General features: G+C 49.8%; 1 protein-coding gene across 5 annotated transcripts in view; it reads right to left on the bottom strand.

Moving 5' to 3' along the window:
* The window catches only part of ERBIN (erbb2 interacting protein), a 2,559,118-nt gene that overhangs the window by 1,485,753 nt on the left and 1,058,893 nt on the right, over positions 1-14,472 (bottom strand). For all 5 annotated transcript variants that reach the window (XM_069627374.1, XM_069627371.1, XM_069627370.1 and 2 more), the window contains one exon: positions 7,877-7,951. In XM_069627374.1, coding sequence (XP_069483475.1) covers positions 7,877-7,951 — 75 coding nt within the window. The remainder of the gene's footprint in view (positions 1-7,876; positions 7,952-14,472) is intronic.

The raw sequence follows: 14,472 nt of genomic DNA, 5'->3' as shown, positions 1-14,472 counted from the left end.
GCCGGAGTTGACCAATGAGTCGCAGTAGCAAAGGCAACAGTGGGAACGGATACAGAACAGGCTGTCCCAAGGGAATGAGAAGGCATCGCCCAGGCTCTCCGGCTGTGGAAACCTGCTGGCGAACCTGTGGCACTTGGCATTCATCGCCATTCGCGAATAGGTCAATCTGGGGATTGCCCCATCGTCGGAATAGGAGATCCACTTGATCCTGCTGCAGCTCCCACTCGTGGCACGAGAAACATGCCTTGGCCAACGGCCCAGTGCCACAGATCCTGCACTTCCTTGAATAGGGCTGGGGATCTGGGCCCCCCCTGCTTCTGGATGTAGAACATCGCGGTGGTATTGTCAGTGAAGACCCTCACCACCTTGCCCTTGAGGGACGGCAGGAACTACCTGAGGACCTTGCCCTTGAGCGACGGAAGGAACTACCTGAGGGCCCAGAACACGGCTCGGAGCTCCAGGACATTGATGTGTAGTGACCTCTCCTCTGGGAGCCAAAGGCCTCTTGCGTGGAGATCTCCGGTGTGCGCTCCCCATCCCTCCAGGGAGGCGTCCGTCGTCAGTTTCCTGATGTGCTGGGGTCTGCAAGTCCATGCCCGCCTCAAGATGCGCATGGGTGCCCCACCACCAGATCGCTTGTCTCGTTGAGTGGGATCCTGTCTTCGAAACTGCCCACCGCTTGCATCCAACGGGCATCGAGGAACTCTTGCAGTGGTTGCATCCGCAGCCTGCACAGGCGCACAAGGTAGATGCACGATGGCATCATGCCGAGTAGGGACTAGATGGACCTCACCCTGGCCGCGTCCATGGTCAACAGCCATTGTACCTTGCCCAGGATGGCCTTTGTCCTTTCCTCCGACGGTGAAGCCAATCACGCCACTGTGTCGAGTCTGGCTCCCAGGAACAGGGTGACTTGCGACGGTACCAAGTGGGATTTCGTGAACTTGATCGAGAATCCCAGATCTGTCAGCAGTTGGACGGTCTTCGCTGTGTGATCGACGGCAAGTTCCCTTGACTTTGCTCGGATGAACCAATCGTCCAGGTAGGGGTAGACATAGATCCCCTGCAGGCGCAGCCGCGCCACCACTGGTGCCAGGCACTTGGTGAACACCCTATGCGCCGACTTCAATCCGAAGGGAAGGGCCTTTAACTGATCGTGCCGCCTCTGGACCACGAATCGTAGGTATTTGCGGTGTCCCTTTAGAATGGGGATGCGGAAGTAGGCATCCTCCAAGTCCAGCGACAATAGGAAATCGCCTTCCTCCAGCTGTCATAGCAAGTGCTGGAGGGTGACCATCCGGAAATTCTGAGACTGGATGTTCTTGTTTAGACGAAGGTCCAGGATGGGTCACCAACCGCCGGTCTTCTTCAGGACGAGTAAGTACCGCAAGTACACTCCGGAGCCCTGGAGACTTTTTGGGACGAGTGCTATTGCTCCCTTTCTTAGCATCGCTCGTACCTCCAGAAGTAGTAGTGGAACGTGGTTTTCCTTCCTACCACAGGTGGTATGCGGGGGCACCTTCTCTGAAATTCCAGGGTGTGCCTGCGGGCCAGGGAATCCAGCACCCAACGGTCGATGGAGATGGACTCTCACACGCTGATTAATTTCGCCAGTTGGCGTCCCACCGGGGTGCTCAGGTGGGGGCCCGATGCCACGGCCGGTTCAGTCCTGTTTCATCACGGCCTTGCTGCCTTGGCCTCCTTGGCGACAACGACGCAAACCTCCTGTATTGCCGCCTCCTCTGTAGGCTTCCTGCGACGAGGAGCGGACCGCTTGGTGGTACGACGAGGAAACACCGCCCAAATCATTTGGAGGCACCTTGCTTGCATCCGGAATTCCGAAAGGACGGCCGTTGGTGTTGAACACCCAAGGCCCGAGCCGTCTCGGTGTCCGCCTTGATGGCTTGCAGTGACTCGTCCACTGTCTTGCCAAATAGGTTGTTTCCGTCTGGCATGTCCAGAACCTTGGTCTGCACGTCCTGGCGGAAGTTGGTGGCCTTAAGCCAACCACGCGGCCAAGGCAAATGCTGTTCCCATCTGCCGAAAGCCGGTGTCGGCGATGTCCGTGGCCACCCTAATGGCGTGGTCCGAAGCCACCTCGCCTTAATGTAGGATTTCTAGGGCCTCAGCCCTCTTGTCATCCGGGAGGAAGTCCAGCAGGGGAGCGATCTTGAATCACAGCTCCCTGTCGTAGAATGCCACGATCGCAAAGGTGTTGGCCGCTTTAATAGTCGTCGCCGTCGACGAGATGACCAGTCGTCCCATGGCGTCCTGCTTCTTCCCCTCGCTGTCTGGCGGGGATGTTGAAGTTGAAGCAGTCGCCCCCGCCGCTTTCTTCTTGGCAGCCTCGGTGACCACTGAATCCGGGGATGGCTGTGCCCTAAAGCACATAGGGGTGGAGTCCGGGACCCGGTACTTCTCGTACCGGTCTCTCTTAGCAGGAGCCGTGGACGGGTTCTTCAGGAGTGCCAGCCCCTCGTCCCAGATGTCATCCAGTAACGGGACAGAGAGGGCAGTCTTCCTCTTGGCCTCCTGCCGTTGGTAGAGGAAACCTTCCTTCTGTTCTTCGGGGCAGAGCTGGAAGAGCTCAGATGCCCTGGCGATCATGGCGTGGAAAGAGCCAATCTCATCGGGGGGAGTGGAAGCCCCAAGGAGGTGGTGATAGGAGGTCCATTCCGCCGTCACCCCCGTCGTTGTCTGTCCCCGTCGTCTCCATTCCCGTCTCATCCCTCAGTGGAGGGGGAGGAGGTGAAGGCTGTGAAGGCTGGAAAGGAGGAGGGGGATGGATTCTCCTCCACTTGCTCGGTGGGCTTCCCCGCTGGATTGTCCCCTGAGGGTATTATCTCCGTACACAAGGCCTGAATAGCCATCAAGATCGCTCCTGAGTTGTCTTGTGGCATAGGCACAGGTTGCGACGGGAGCGATGGTTGGGGAGTAGGATCCTCCCGTCCCCGGCACGGTACAAGGCTCCTCGTCGCCACCACCATCGCTTTCTTTGTGCACCTCGTCGGAATCTTGTCCAGGATCTTTATGACACCAGCCAGCTCATCTTCAGAGGTGGTATCTGTGTCCGTAATGTCTACCGTGCGCCCCTCTTTCTCCGCCCGGGGTTTCACGGGGGTCTTATCAATAGGCTGAAAAGAGGATTCCCTCTGTGGTGGCAGGGAAACTCTAAGCCCAGAGGACGTCTCCACTGGAATAGCCTCCACAGGCTTCGCCAGGGTCGCCACGACTCCCTCGATCGAGGCCTTAGCTGGGTGAATCAGAGCCTATGCGACTTTGGGCGCGCATGAGGCCTTCACCATGGGGGGAGGGTCGCTGCCTCGCTCCCCCTCGGCTGCCGCCGTCGAGATTGACCGGGACTTCTCTCGAAGCTTACCCGGGTTCTCCGACTCCTATTCCCCGAGCAAGAGCGTTGGCTCGTGGTTTATGGCGTCAGGGACATCACGCTCTGCCTGGCAGCCAAAGAGCCCGACGCATCGGTGCTCCCGGTACCTGCGGACTTGCAGTGCTTTACCTTCTGTTGAGCCTCCGTTGCCGGAGCGCCCTCAAAGGTCTTAGAAGACCGCTCGGACTTCTTCTCACCGGCTGCTGGGCTCTTCCCATTCAGCCAGTTTGTGAGTCGAGTACGACAATCCCTCATTGTCCGTTCGGACATATTCTTACAAAACGCACAGTCCTTTTCCATGTGCGATTTGTCGTCGTGAAGGCAATAGAGGCACCGAGAGTGCTAATCTTCCTTGAAGACATTTTGTAATCCGCATCCAGGGCAGCTCCTGAAAAGCTTGGATCCGGGTGTTGTGTTTCCTTTGTCCTGGGCCATGTCCACGCGGGGTAGGCCTCAAAGATCTTCTGGAATCCTCCAAGAAGTGAAACTCAATGAAAACTCACCCTTGAGGGGCGTAGGAAAATCCGAAACGGGTCCCTGTTGATCGGAAGTAGAAACAATGGAGCTTGAGGCTCGATTGACCGAAAAGATGAGTAAACTCAAAGAGAAAAAAAAAAAAGTGCATTAATGCAGGAAAATCGAGAGCTATAGCACGAGGACTCCCAACACTTGAACGTGAGGTAAAAATCTGAAGATGGCTGCTAGAGGAGGGGCTTAGGTAGAGGGCAGACATTGGCTGGGGGCAGTATGACCCAGAGACCAGTGATTGGTTATTAGGAGAAAGACGGTTCAGAAACAAAACAAACTGATTTTTTCTTTACCGAGGATTCCCAGCCTGACGACGGGGAATATTCATGAGCATGTGAATGCATGCGAGACCCCATGCTGGAGAAATGCATGGCCACCGTGTTATCCGTCATTATCAGAACACTCTTCCTCCTTACAGACAGCAAGAAATCCTTCAGTGCTAGCTTGATTGCTCTCAGCTCCAAACAATTGATGTGTAGCTTGGACCGATAGAGACCAAAGACCGTTGATGGTCAGATCGTTGGCATGAGCACCCCACCCTGTGAGGTAAGCGTCCGTCACTACGGTCATCTCCAGCCATGGATGCCAAAAAGGTTCTCCCTTCATGAGGTTGTCCTTGCAGGCAGACCACGGAAGCTCCTGTGATACCCTGACTGGAACCGGACCGTGATCCGACATCCTGCCTAATAATTGGGACCATTTGAGTCCTGAGCGCCCGTTGAAGGGACCTCATTCTCAGACGTGCCTCTGGCACCAGAAAACTGCAGGATGCCATGAGACCGAGCAACCTCAAAAATTTGAAGGCCAGAAGACTCTGGGCTTTCTGAAATTTGGTTACCATCTGGAGAATGTAGTGAGCCCTCACCTTGGGTGGCGAGCACTTCCAAGGATGTGTCTAAGACAGCCTCAATGTACTGGAGCTGTTGGGAAAGGGTCCTATGGGACTTCTTGAAATTGAGGGAGAAGCCCAGTCTGAAGGGATTGGCAGGTAACATGCAGATGATCCAAGGCTTGTTCGGGCGAATGCGCCCTGATCAACCAATAGGCCAGGCAGGGGTAGACGTGTATCCCACCTCTCCTGAGATGAGCTGCCACTACCAATATCAGTTTGGTGAAGACCTTCAGGCGGAGGTCAATCCGAATGGTAGGACTCGAAACTTATAGTGCGAGCCACCAACGGTGAACCTCAGGTATTTCCTGTGCTTGAGATGAATCAGCACATGAAAATAAGCATCCTGACGGTCCAATGACACCAACCAATCCTGAAGTTGGAGGGCCTGAAGGATCTGAGAAAGAGCAACTATCAAGAATTTGTCCTTCCTGAGGAACTTGTTCAAGTACCTCTCATTCCTCCGTCTTTCTTGGGAATCAAAAAATAAGGGGCGTACCAGCCCTTGCCCCTCTCTGCTACTTGCACCAGTTCTATAGCACCTTTCTCTAGCAGAGTTAATATTTCCTGCACATGGAGCAGGTCTGGAACCCTCAAAGAGTGTACTCCCAGTGGATTGTTGTGAGGCTTCCGTAAAAAAGGGAGGCAGTACCCGTTGGCTATTGTTTCTAGAGCCCAAGCATCCAAAGTAATGGCTCACCATTCTACCAGATGCTGAGACAGCCTGCCGAACTCCAGCTCAGGAGAAGTGTGTATACCACGGACATTATGCAAGCGCCCAGATGCCTTTTGGCCAGGTGTGCTATACAAATAAACAAATACAAATGCAAGGTGTCACAAAGATCCAGCATCTTACTCTCCTCCGAGATGAGGCTTTCTGGCACATTAGGACTACCAAACCTCAGTCCAAAAGGAGCCTCACCCTCATCAGAATGCTCCTCCTCAAAAATTGAGGTGAGAAACTTAAAATCTTTCTTTGGCAGAGGAGTACACCTTTTCTCAGGGAGGACAGTCAGAGGCTTCAAAGCCGACGACTTGGACTTAGATATCGCCTTTTTAGGTGGTTTCACCGTTGCCTGGGGCTGCGCCGGCAAATTTGGCACTGTCAGTGTCAACTGCTCCAAAGGCATCAAAGGCCTGATCGGGGTGGAGGACCCGACAGGCACAATCTGCTTGCGTGGCGTCGATGGCATCAAGGGTTTGGATGATTACAATGGTGACGAAGACTGACCTCGTTTCACGCCTCGAGCGATCCTTATTTGCCTTGTCCATACGAGGCCTTGAAGGCTCCAGATTAGGATTGCGCCGTTTACCCGGGCTCGAGGCGCGCGAGTATCCGGCCAAGACCGTTCCCTGCTGGCTTCAACAGAAGGCGTGGACAGGGCCTTGCCCTGCTTTTCGAAAACGCCAAGCATTTTCACCAAGAAAGCTTCCCACTCCGCGGGGGACGAATGTTTGGACAGGCAACTCACCCTCTCGGGGGTTCTGTCTGAAGACGAGGAAGGCGACCAGCGGTGCCTTCTCCTCGAGCAATTTGACTGGAACAAGTGGCGGGCACCTCTCCTGGACCGTGACCACTTGGCCTTCTTCCTATGAGGAGAGTCACCCCTCGACTCATCGGTCGAAGGCCCAGCAGGTCAGAACTTATGGGGCTTGGACACCTTGCCTACCTTGAGCTTCCCCTTTCGTTCCCGCAAGGCCTTTCCAGTCATCGACAAGCACTTATTCGTGTCATAGGCAAGGCACGATGCAGATCCGAGATGGATATCTTGTAACCGCAGTCCCAGCATTGTTTGAACCTGGACTGAGGTGTCGTCGGAGTGGAAGACTAAGACAAATCGAAGAAATCCTCACAGCAAATACTTGAAAGTACGAGGAGCGCCGAGTTTCCCGAAGCAAACACGTTAGCAGAAAAAATGGAACTGAGGCTACGGGTGCTGTGCGTGCTACTTAAAATATCTGATGACGTCACCCTCAAAGGAGGCCTTCCAGGGACATCGACCCAATGCCATCAACGCAGGGCACCCTCTGCCAAAGAAATTCTGAAGCAGCCGAGCTGTGGACACATGTCAAAGATGAGGAATACGTTGGGAGGGCACAATCCATTCGAAAGTTCCTTCCCCACGTGCAATGAAGATGGAGAAGACAACGCTACCAACGGGAAGAGGGCTATACGAGCTATTAAAATTTATTTTGGTCAGCAGCCAATGAAGGTGAGGGATAAACAGTGTATACTGAGTGTGCTAAGAAATACGAGTTTCACGTTGATAAGTTAACCACCATCTTGGAGGAAGGCTGAGCACTGTGGCACTGGATTTGTAATACCCTGTCACTCATTCCTTTTTGTATACAAAATAAAACACTTGTTCTTCTCGAAAAAGGGTGCACCTGGCCTTTTTACCTAGTGGGTTGTATTTTCTTGGTCTGGTTGCCGAAGAGTTGCCCTACAGAGGGAAGTAAATGTTTTTATCTAAACATAAGTCCAAAAAGGCACCCTGTTACATGAAGATCTCCAGCTTTCTCTACTGGTTAATAAACTAGACTCCAAACATTTACGTAAAATTACACAAAATAATGTGATTGGGCTATGGAATGGGTAGGGACCATGCCCTGGAACAACCATCACCACCATGTGGTGTATGATCATCAATAGGGTTAATCACTGTTGACTACAAATTCTGAAATTGAAATGCGACACAAAACAAGATGCATGCTATTTTTCTTGCTGTTTTTAAAGGCTTCTTAGATTTTGAAGGAAAGACTAATTTTACCATGTCTAAGTTAATTAACAACTGCCACTGTGGTCTGAACGTGTGAAACGTTCGAGCTATCTGAATATTCATGCTGAAGAAAAATCATGAATTATTTACTTCATAAAGCCCATGTAAACAGTCATCACAAAGCTAAGAAAAACATTTCTATAGAACATTGCCGATGGCATTGATGATAAAAAGTAATTTTGCATGGGACTAAAGAATTCTTTAAATTCACTGTTATCTTTGTCTCCTGCGAGGAAGTACTGTTTCCCAAACAATCTTAGTAGCATGTCAAAATAGAAAATCATAACATACCCCAGGGATAAATGTTAACCTATTGCCGTCCATCCAAAACTCTTTTAATCCACTCAGTTGTTCAATCACGTCAGGCTACAATAAAAAAAAAAAAATACACAATGTTTAACTGGAACAAGATCATTACTTTGAAAACAATATGTAGAGCATTTACAATGTTCATTTTCTGGTGTTTTTCATGCAAGAACACGAAACGGGTAAAGATGCATATCAACCACCAGCAATTGGAGAAAAGTTTGTGCGTGATGTTCAAGTTTACTGAAGCTTGCATGGTACATGAGAGTGGATTATTTACAAACAAGTTACTTGCCTTCGGTAATGTACTTTCTGATGGATACGATATTCAGCCCTCATATTCCTCCTTTTGAAATCTCATCTGCAAACTGGAGCAGAAACGTGTTTGAGTCACCTGCTAGCAATCCACTGCTCCACGCCAACTCAACCAAAGCTGTGGCAAATATACAAAGACTCCTGAGCCCTAGTACCTCTGCCGGACTCAGTTTCCATGGAAACAGTGGCTAAAGAAAGGTAGAGCCGCTACAAAGGTATTTCTAAATAAGGAGAAGGTGGGGTAGGGGTAGTAGAGAAATCTGTGAGAGGAATATCCTGTCCATCAGAAACAACATTACTGAAGGCAGGTAACTTGTTCTTCTAGTGGATACCTTTTCTCTTACAGATTCCTCATTTTCTGAAATACATCCCAATAGCAATATGATCAGGAAAGTGCGTAAACCTGTGATGGACACACCCCTACACGACCGAGTTCGGCACTCCGTTCTCGCTTGAAAAGCATTCCAGCCAGCAATGCTTTGAAAAATGCATAGAGACCGAGGTGGCGGGTTGCCAAGTAACAAGAGGTACTCATCCCTCTGAAATGCTGATGTAGAAGCTGCATCTATGTTGAAAGTGCTCCCAGAACCATTGGATCCTCTTTCTAAGCCAGCTGATAGCAGGTTTGATGCATAATATGATCCATCTTGTAAGTCACTGCTTAGAAATTGACAAATTTTCTGGGAGCAGCTATACCAACCAATAGCTGATCTCAAAGTATGAATTCTTTAATTCTGGTCAAATAGAAACAAAGAGCTATCTTTGGATCTAATTTGTGGACGCTCTCCATCTTGGATGGACGACGAAGAAAAGTAGGACTAAAAATGGTACTAAAATTGATATTCTGCTTTTGGCAGAATGGATGTTATGTTATTTTGCATTTATATAGCGCCTTATGTACCATTGGTATGATCTCAAGGCGCTGGTAGGTTGAACGCCCTGGGGAACCGAAGTTCAAGTCAGTAGAGAGAGTCATAAGGTGCGTGTGAGCACCGGGTATGTGTGCAGCAGGTGTTCGCGTGATAGCTGCTTCTTAGCAGTAGGTGTGGTGGTTTGGAGATCAAGAGTATGTGTTCGTTCTGGCTGGTTGTTATCCAGACCGATTCTGGCTGTGTTAGGCCTGAGGAGAACGCCTAGGCTGGAGGGTGATTAACCAGCTGTGTTTAGTTAGGATGGGCAGTATGAGGCAAGTGATGTATGAGAACAGCTATACCGAATGGTGTCATAGTATCGCTGTGTTATAGTCGAGTGGTGGTGTAAAAGAAGAGAGTAAGCGTGGAGGTGTGATAAGGTGGTTTACTTTAGGTGCTTGAGATCGAGCACACTCCAATTGTTCCAGGCACTCAAACCGTTCCATGCACTCCAGAGCATTCTGTGTTCACAAAACTAATCTATACACTCCAAACCGATCCATACACTCCAAACCGATCCATACAGTGAGTTTTATGCACTCAACCATTCTATACACTCCACCCGTACTATGCACTCCAACTGTACTATGCACTTCAATTGTTTTATGCACTTGCGATCGTTCCATGCACTCAAATCATTTTTGTAAGTGTCCATTCCATGCCCTCGATCTGTTCCGTGCATTCCTTCCAATGGTTGTACTAGCTCAGATTCTATTTACACTATCAGTTCTGTGTGTTCCGTCCGATCTATACAACTATATATGTTATCCCTTCATCATCCGGTCTGCTGATTTCAACGTTATCCGTCCTCCATGCATCATCCATCCACATACTCGACACGTTCCATACATCCTGTTTCATTCGTTCCATCCACATACGTTATCCCTACATTCACCTACTTCATCCATTCCACCCACTTCACCAGTTTCATCCACACACTTCTACGGTTCCACCCACATCACCCGTTCTACCCACATCACCCGTTCTACCCACATCACCCGTTCTACCCACATCACCCGTTCTACCCACGCATCACCTGTTCCATCCACATACATTATCCGTTTCATCCACCTACTTCATCCGTTCTATCCATTTCACCCGATTTGTCCACACATTTTGTTCGTTCCACCCCCCTCCACTCTTTCCACCCGTTCCCCCACATACTTCCTCGTTCCAACCCCATATTTCATCCGTTCCATCCACATATTTCCCCGTTCCGTCCACAATACGTCACCCGATTCATCCACATATTTCACTGGTCCTTCCATATACTTCACCCGTTCCATCCACCAGTTCATCCGTTTCACCGTTAATCTTCACCCATTCCATCCATCCAGTTCATCCGTTTCATCGATAATCTTCACCCGTTCCAGCCACATACTTGACCCGTTCCGTCCGCCTAGTTCATCCGTTATACTGTCATACTTCGTCCGTTCGGACCCCACACTTCACTTAACGATCTGCATTCTTCACCCGTTCCAATCAACCTACTTGACCCGTTCCATCCACATACATCACCCGCTCGCTCCACTCTACATCCGTTTCATTCAACATGCTTGACCCGTTCCTTCCACCTACATCTGTTCCGTCACACACATCACCCGTTCCGTCACACACAAAGGATGCACTCTACATCCGTTTAATTCAGCATACATGACCCGTTCCTTCAACCTACATGACCTGTTCGCGCCACTCTACACCCGCTCCACACCTTACATCCGCTCCACACCCTCTCACTCTACATCCGCTAAACACCCTACATCCGCTAAACACCCTACATCTGCTCCACGCCGTCATCTACACTACACCCTGCATTCGCCTCACACCCTAAATCCGCTCCACGCTCTCCTCCCCTCCACGCTCTCAATCATTCTGCGTTCTCGACCGCTCTACAATCATCCGCTCTACGCTTTCATCCGCTCTATGTACTTCGACCGACTTCATCTACTTACTCAACTTCATCTGCTCCACTCACTTTCTCCATTCATCATACATTATCAGTTCAACTCATGTCACTTGTCGCACGCAATCTGTCCCATGTTCACCATCTGTCCCATGCACTACACCCTTATGCACTACACTACGTCTTATGCACTTGAAATCGTATATTCTATTTGTTTCAATTCTACCATGCATTCTTAAATACCATGCCATTTATCTGTTCCATGCACTCTACCAGTTCTGTGTACTCTGTGCACTCATTCGTATCGTGTATTCGTATTTCCATCCTGTCCACATTATTCCTCGCGTCCATTTTGTTCCTTTTGTCCATTACATGTATTTAATCTATTTCATTAATTTCAACCACTTTACTGCTTTCATACAATATGTTCTTTTTATCTACTTCACTGCTTTGATCAACTTTACTCATTCTATTCTGTTTGTCCTGTTTAGTTTACGTTAGCGGTTATTAGTTTTCGATTTCTTGCACGGATCATGATGCTGGATTATTTATGATCTAGCGTGTTGCGCTAATGTCATTGAGTTGCTGTTCTCCAGTTTGAGTTGGGGGTCTGTTTTAGGGGAAGAGCCATGTTTTCAGTAATTTACGGAAAGACATGAGGTCCTCAGTGAGTCGGATGTGGGGTGGGAGTGCGTTCCACAGAGTCAGGGCCAAGGCTGAGAATGATGATCCACCTAACCTGACTGAGTTTGTTTTTGGTATGACCAGGAGGCCGGCTGAGCTTGATCTTAGAGCATGTGCAGGGTGATCGGGTTTTAGTTTGTCTTGAAAATATTGGGGTCCGGTTTTATGCAGTGCTCGGTGAGAGATGCATAAGGTTTTGAATAAGTTAGCTTTGTAGAATAAATGAGGATGTGGAAAAATGAACAAAATACCGGATAAGCGCAGTTGCGGTGCAGTCTTTGTGCACGCAGCCTCCTCGGCATTGCTACCAGCTACGTGGTCGCGAGAGTGCTCTTTGATCCGTGACCCTGCCTGCATCCAGTTTAGCAGGATTGTGATATTTATTACTTTTATTTTCTTGATTCTGCCATTTCTCTGCACACGCGCTGCTTTTTTCGTTTCCCTGCCCACTTACCGGTTTGGTTGTCTGCCTTAAAGCCTGCCCGTCACATGATTGAGCCTTTTGGCCATTTTAAGATCGATTTTAAGGGCAGCCCCAGGCCGGAATGCCCTCAGCTAAGGGCCACATGGCAAAGAGCAGGTCCCAAAGAAGCAGCTCCACTCCATGTTTGCCCAGGACGCTTGCCGCAGTGAACCACGAAAGACTGAGAAGTGTGCTCCAGGTGGGGAGTACAGCCATTACTATATTCAGTAAAACCCCACCACTTCTAGTTCCAAATTACTCTATACCTACCTGCGTCCAGCATAACTATACCATTACTGCTGTATTTCCATTCTAGACGTGTCCCCCATTATTGGGGTCTCAAATAGTGGTGTTTTCCCATTACTGCTGCGTTTCAAATCTAGGTGTTTTTCCCACTGTAGGTGCCCTTTAAATCTAGGTTGTTGTCCCATTAACACCGTCTTTCTGTGCTAGGTTTTTCTGCTATCACTGCAGTTTTTCAAATCTCGGTGTTTCTCAAATTACTGATATATTTCAAATCTAGGTTTTTTGCATTTACTGATGCGTTTCAATTCTAGATGTTTCCCCATTGCTGCTATGTTCGTAATCTAGACACTCTTCCCCCTACTGCTGTTGTCAAGCAGGTCAGCCTAGCACCCCTGTAGTAACCCCCCCTCCACACCGCCCGCTCACCCAAACAAGACTCGGATCACCAGCATGACAGCCAACACACTCGGCTGGGCACACTGACCACTCCCCACACACAATTCTCGTCCCTTAGAACCAGACTCGTCCAGTGTCAAACTCCTGCACACGACCCCACACAACACACCTTCCAACTCACAAACAAGAGGAGCCCTCTGGCATTCCAAAAAAAAAACCCTGTCCCCTGCGCCACTTTAACCCTCGAACAGGAACCCACCTAACACTTCATACACTCTTCAACTCCATCCCTTGCAACCAAATCCTACCCATAGACAGAGCCTCCGCCACCTCACCACACCACACACTCCAACTCCGAGGATCTCTCTGGCACAACAAAAACAAAAACACCATAACCCTGCCCCTTACCCACCTACCTCTGCTCAAACTCTCTTCAATTCCACCCCCCAATCCACCTACCCTACCGGAAGACTTACACCCACCCACCCACATCCACACACTCCACACCCCACAGCTTCCAACTCGCAGGCCACAGGATCCCTCTGGCGCGCCAAAAAACATGACTCCCCACAACTAGCTTAATCCTCACACCACCTTCCTCTTCCATACCCAATTTACCATTGCTCCGCTCCGTAGGCAGAACCCTGGGGAAACCCACTCTTCACACATCGTCCAACTATAATACCAGAGGAGCATCCCAGCATTTTAAAAGACATCAAATACCCAAAGACCTCTAGACCCTTGTCCCGCCTCACTCAGAGAAATGTTCACCTCCACGTGCAGGGGAAATGGCGAGGTTGATCTTTATTGGCTCCCTTAGCTCCGGCACCTTCCCAGAACCCTTCAAAATTGGGCATGTCAAACCTCTTCTAAAGAGAACATCCCTCAACCCTCTCCAACCAATCAACTACAGGCCCATTCCAACATCCGATTCTTAGCAAAGCTAATAGACTGCAATAGCTTCTGCTTTCTCTCCTCCTCTCCCCTGCTGAACTCCAGACTGAAACGACACTGACTACCCTCTGTTCTCGGGCCCAGGTCCCCACCCAAGCCAGTTGCACACCTGCACTGCCTTCCGGGCAAGCCCTGAACTTGGGGACTGTTTCTGTATCCCTACAGCCCCCACCAGCTCTTGACACGTTGAGGTCTGCACTCACTCCGGCACTTGCCACAAGCTGGCTGCACTTTTAACTATTGTTTCATTTATTCTTTTAATTTACTACTGTTGTTCCTACGTATTGCACAGCCCCCCTCTCCCTTGCACTTTTCCTCTCTCCCCCTCTCCTGCACTTGCGCAATGTCAATGTCACCTGGCCTAATCAGATTGTTGTCTCTGTCCGTCCTCTGTTCTCCCTCCCTGCCTCGTCGTGCCTTGAAACACTTGTGTATAGGCGAGTTATAAATGCCATCTCATACTCCAGCTCAACTGTTTAGTGGTAACCAACCTACACGCGCAATAAATCTTCAATCCTCTCCACGGAACAGAAAATGCATTGATCTCCATCTGGGATGACCTCAAAGTCACTGCAGTCCCAGAAGGATGCACCACACTTGTTCTTCTTGACCTCCAGTAGCTTTTGACACTTAACTACACCATCCTTTTTGTTAGATTACATTCCCTAGAAATCTGTGAGTTGGCGCCCAACGGAATTGCTTCATTCCT

Source organism: Ambystoma mexicanum, chromosome 6p, assembly GCF_040938575.1.
Source record: "Ambystoma mexicanum isolate Mex_15411 chromosome 6p, UKY_AmexF1_1, whole genome shotgun sequence".
Lineage (NCBI taxonomy): Eukaryota > Metazoa > Chordata > Amphibia > Caudata > Ambystomatidae > Ambystoma > Ambystoma mexicanum.
Note: the sequence above shows the minus strand (reverse complement) of the source record. Positions and strands in the feature narration are given on the sequence as shown.